The following is a 2160-nucleotide window of genomic DNA, read 5'->3' on the forward strand; positions in this document are numbered from 1 at the left end:
GATTGGGGGGGTGGGCTGTGCCTGACAAGTCCCCTCCCACCCCCCCAATCATGTCCCACCCCAGGTTTGACTACCAGGAGCTGCTGCACAATTCCACCTTCTGCATCGTTCCCCGGGGCCGGCGCTTGGGCTCCTTCCGCTTCCTGGAGGCACTGCAGGTATGAGGTAGGGTGGGAGGGGGGCCAGTGGACAGGGAGACCCTCACCCCGGGGCGCAGGGGCTCCATCCCAGGCTGTGTGGGGGTCCCTCCCCAGGCTGCCTGCATCCCGGTGCTGCTCAGTGATGGTTGGGAGCTGCCCTTCGCCGAGGCCATTGACTGGGGCAAAGCTGCTGTGCTGGGCAACGAGAGGCTGCTGCTGCAGGTACAGTGGGCACATCCTCCCCCCCCCCCCCGCCCCGGGCACACAGACCCCCTCCCCGGGTTCTACCACCTTGGGGAACAGCACCAGGGCTGTGAAACTTCCCTCCCGTGGGTGGATGCAACCTCTCATCCAGCCTGAAGTCGGGAGGGGTCCCATCCCAGCTGCAGCCCTGAGAGCATCATCTGTCCCGGGAGGGGTGCTGAGCGTTTCCCCGGATCCAAAGCCCATGTGGGGTCCTGGGGCAGATCCTGCTCCAGGGAGAGGGAAGTGGCACAGTATCCTTGGCCAGGGGGTGTCCCTTGGGATGGCATTGCAGTCAGGGAGGCAAGGCAGCCCTGCCAGGGGGGGGACAAGGTGAGAACCCAGCTCCCCCCAACACAGATCCCCTCCATCGTCCGCTGCATCCCCCCGGAGCGCGTGCTGGCTTTCCAGCAGCAGACCCAGTTCCTGTGGGACGCTTACTTCTCCTCTGTCGACAAGATCGTGCACACCACGCTGGAGGTGAGCACCCCCCGACCCTCCCCAGCCCCCGATACTCCCCCAGCCCCCGGGCTCACGGCTGGAGGGCGCTGAGAGCATCTCCTCGGCCTCTGGCAGATCATCAAGGACCGGCTGTTCCCGCACCGCTCCCGCTTCCTCTGGAACACGCTGCCCGGGGGGCTCCTGGTCCTGCCCGAGTTCTCCACCCACCCCGGGGACTTTCCCTTCTACTACCTGCAGCTCGGTAGGACCCCTGTCCCCTGGCTGAGCACGGCAAACTCAGCGCATGCCACAACACTTACCCTGTCCCTCTGCTTTTCCAGGCTCCAGCCCCTCTGAGAAGTTCACAGCTTTAATCCAGGCTGTTTCCCCGGTGGGATCCCCCTCCCAGCCCATCCTCAGGCTCATCCAGGCTGTCTCTGCATCCCAGTATTGTGCCCAGGTGGGGGAGATGAGTCCACTGTGCAGGGGGGATCACCCGTGGGTTTGTTGTGGTCCAAACTACCATGAGATGGTTTTGGGGTGAGCTGGGCTGGAGCAGGTCCTGCTATGGGGTTTGAGGGGGCAGCAGCTCTGGCCACCCTGTGAACAATGTACCCTGGGGATGGGGCAGCCCAGCCAGGCCTCCCTGGACACGCTGGTCCTGCCCTCCTGCAGATCCTGGTGCTGTGGAGCTGTGAGAAGCCACCACCACCAAGTGGGAGATGGCCCCAGACCACCGTGCCTCTGACCATCATCCAGGGCAGAGGGAAGGTGAGAGGAGCTGGGATGCAGGCAGGGAGCTGGGGCACCCAACCCCGTGGCAAATCCCAACCTGATTTTCTATCCCCCACCCACCCCTGTAGCTCAGCGACCGCTTCTTCCCCTACGCGGCCATCCAGACGGACGCTGTGCTGAGCCTGGATGAGGACAGCAGCCTCTCCACCAGCGAGGTGAGACCGTGGGCACCATGATCCCAGCCCCATGGAGCTGGGGCAAGCCCTGTGCTGAGCCAAGAAGGAGGCTCAGTGGTCGCCATGGGGCTGGCAGGGAGTTGTGCCCACTGTCCCCAGACACACCTCTGGGGAAGGCAGGGGTGGCCATGGGCTGCCTCCCACGGGTCCCTGCAGCCCAGTGACACTGTCCCCTGTCCCACGCCAGGTGGATTTTGCCTTCGTGGTCTGGCGCAGCTTCCCCGAGCGCATCGTGGGCTTCCCCGAGCGGAGCCACTTCTGGGACCCCGAGCAGAGGCGCTGGGGTTACACTTCCAAGTGGACCAACGACCTCTCCATGGTCCTCACCGCCGCTGCCTTCTACCACAGGGACCCGGCCGGGGAGA

The 2160-nt window shown here is 65.0% G+C and overlaps 1 protein-coding gene across 1 annotated transcript in view; it reads left to right on the forward strand.

Annotated features, from left to right (window-relative positions):
* Window positions 1–2160, forward strand: part of EXTL1 (exostosin-like glycosyltransferase 1) — a 12878-nt gene that overhangs the window by 10232 nt on the left and 486 nt on the right. The window contains exons 3-9 of the mRNA XM_010003667.1: window positions 255–362; window positions 744–863; window positions 960–1086; window positions 1166–1284; window positions 1500–1595; window positions 1688–1774; window positions 1983–2150. Of these exons, the coding sequence (XP_010001969.1) occupies window positions 255–362; window positions 744–863; window positions 960–1086; window positions 1166–1284; window positions 1500–1595; window positions 1688–1774; window positions 1983–2150 (825 nt within the window). The remainder of the gene's footprint in view (window positions 1–254; window positions 363–743; window positions 864–959; window positions 1087–1165; window positions 1285–1499; window positions 1596–1687; window positions 1775–1982; window positions 2151–2160) is intronic.

Source organism: Chaetura pelagica, unplaced genomic scaffold (assembly GCF_000747805.2).
Source record: "Chaetura pelagica isolate M959 unplaced genomic scaffold, ChaPel_1.0 scaffold698, whole genome shotgun sequence".
Taxonomy (NCBI): Eukaryota; Metazoa; Chordata; class Aves; order Apodiformes; family Apodidae; genus Chaetura; species Chaetura pelagica.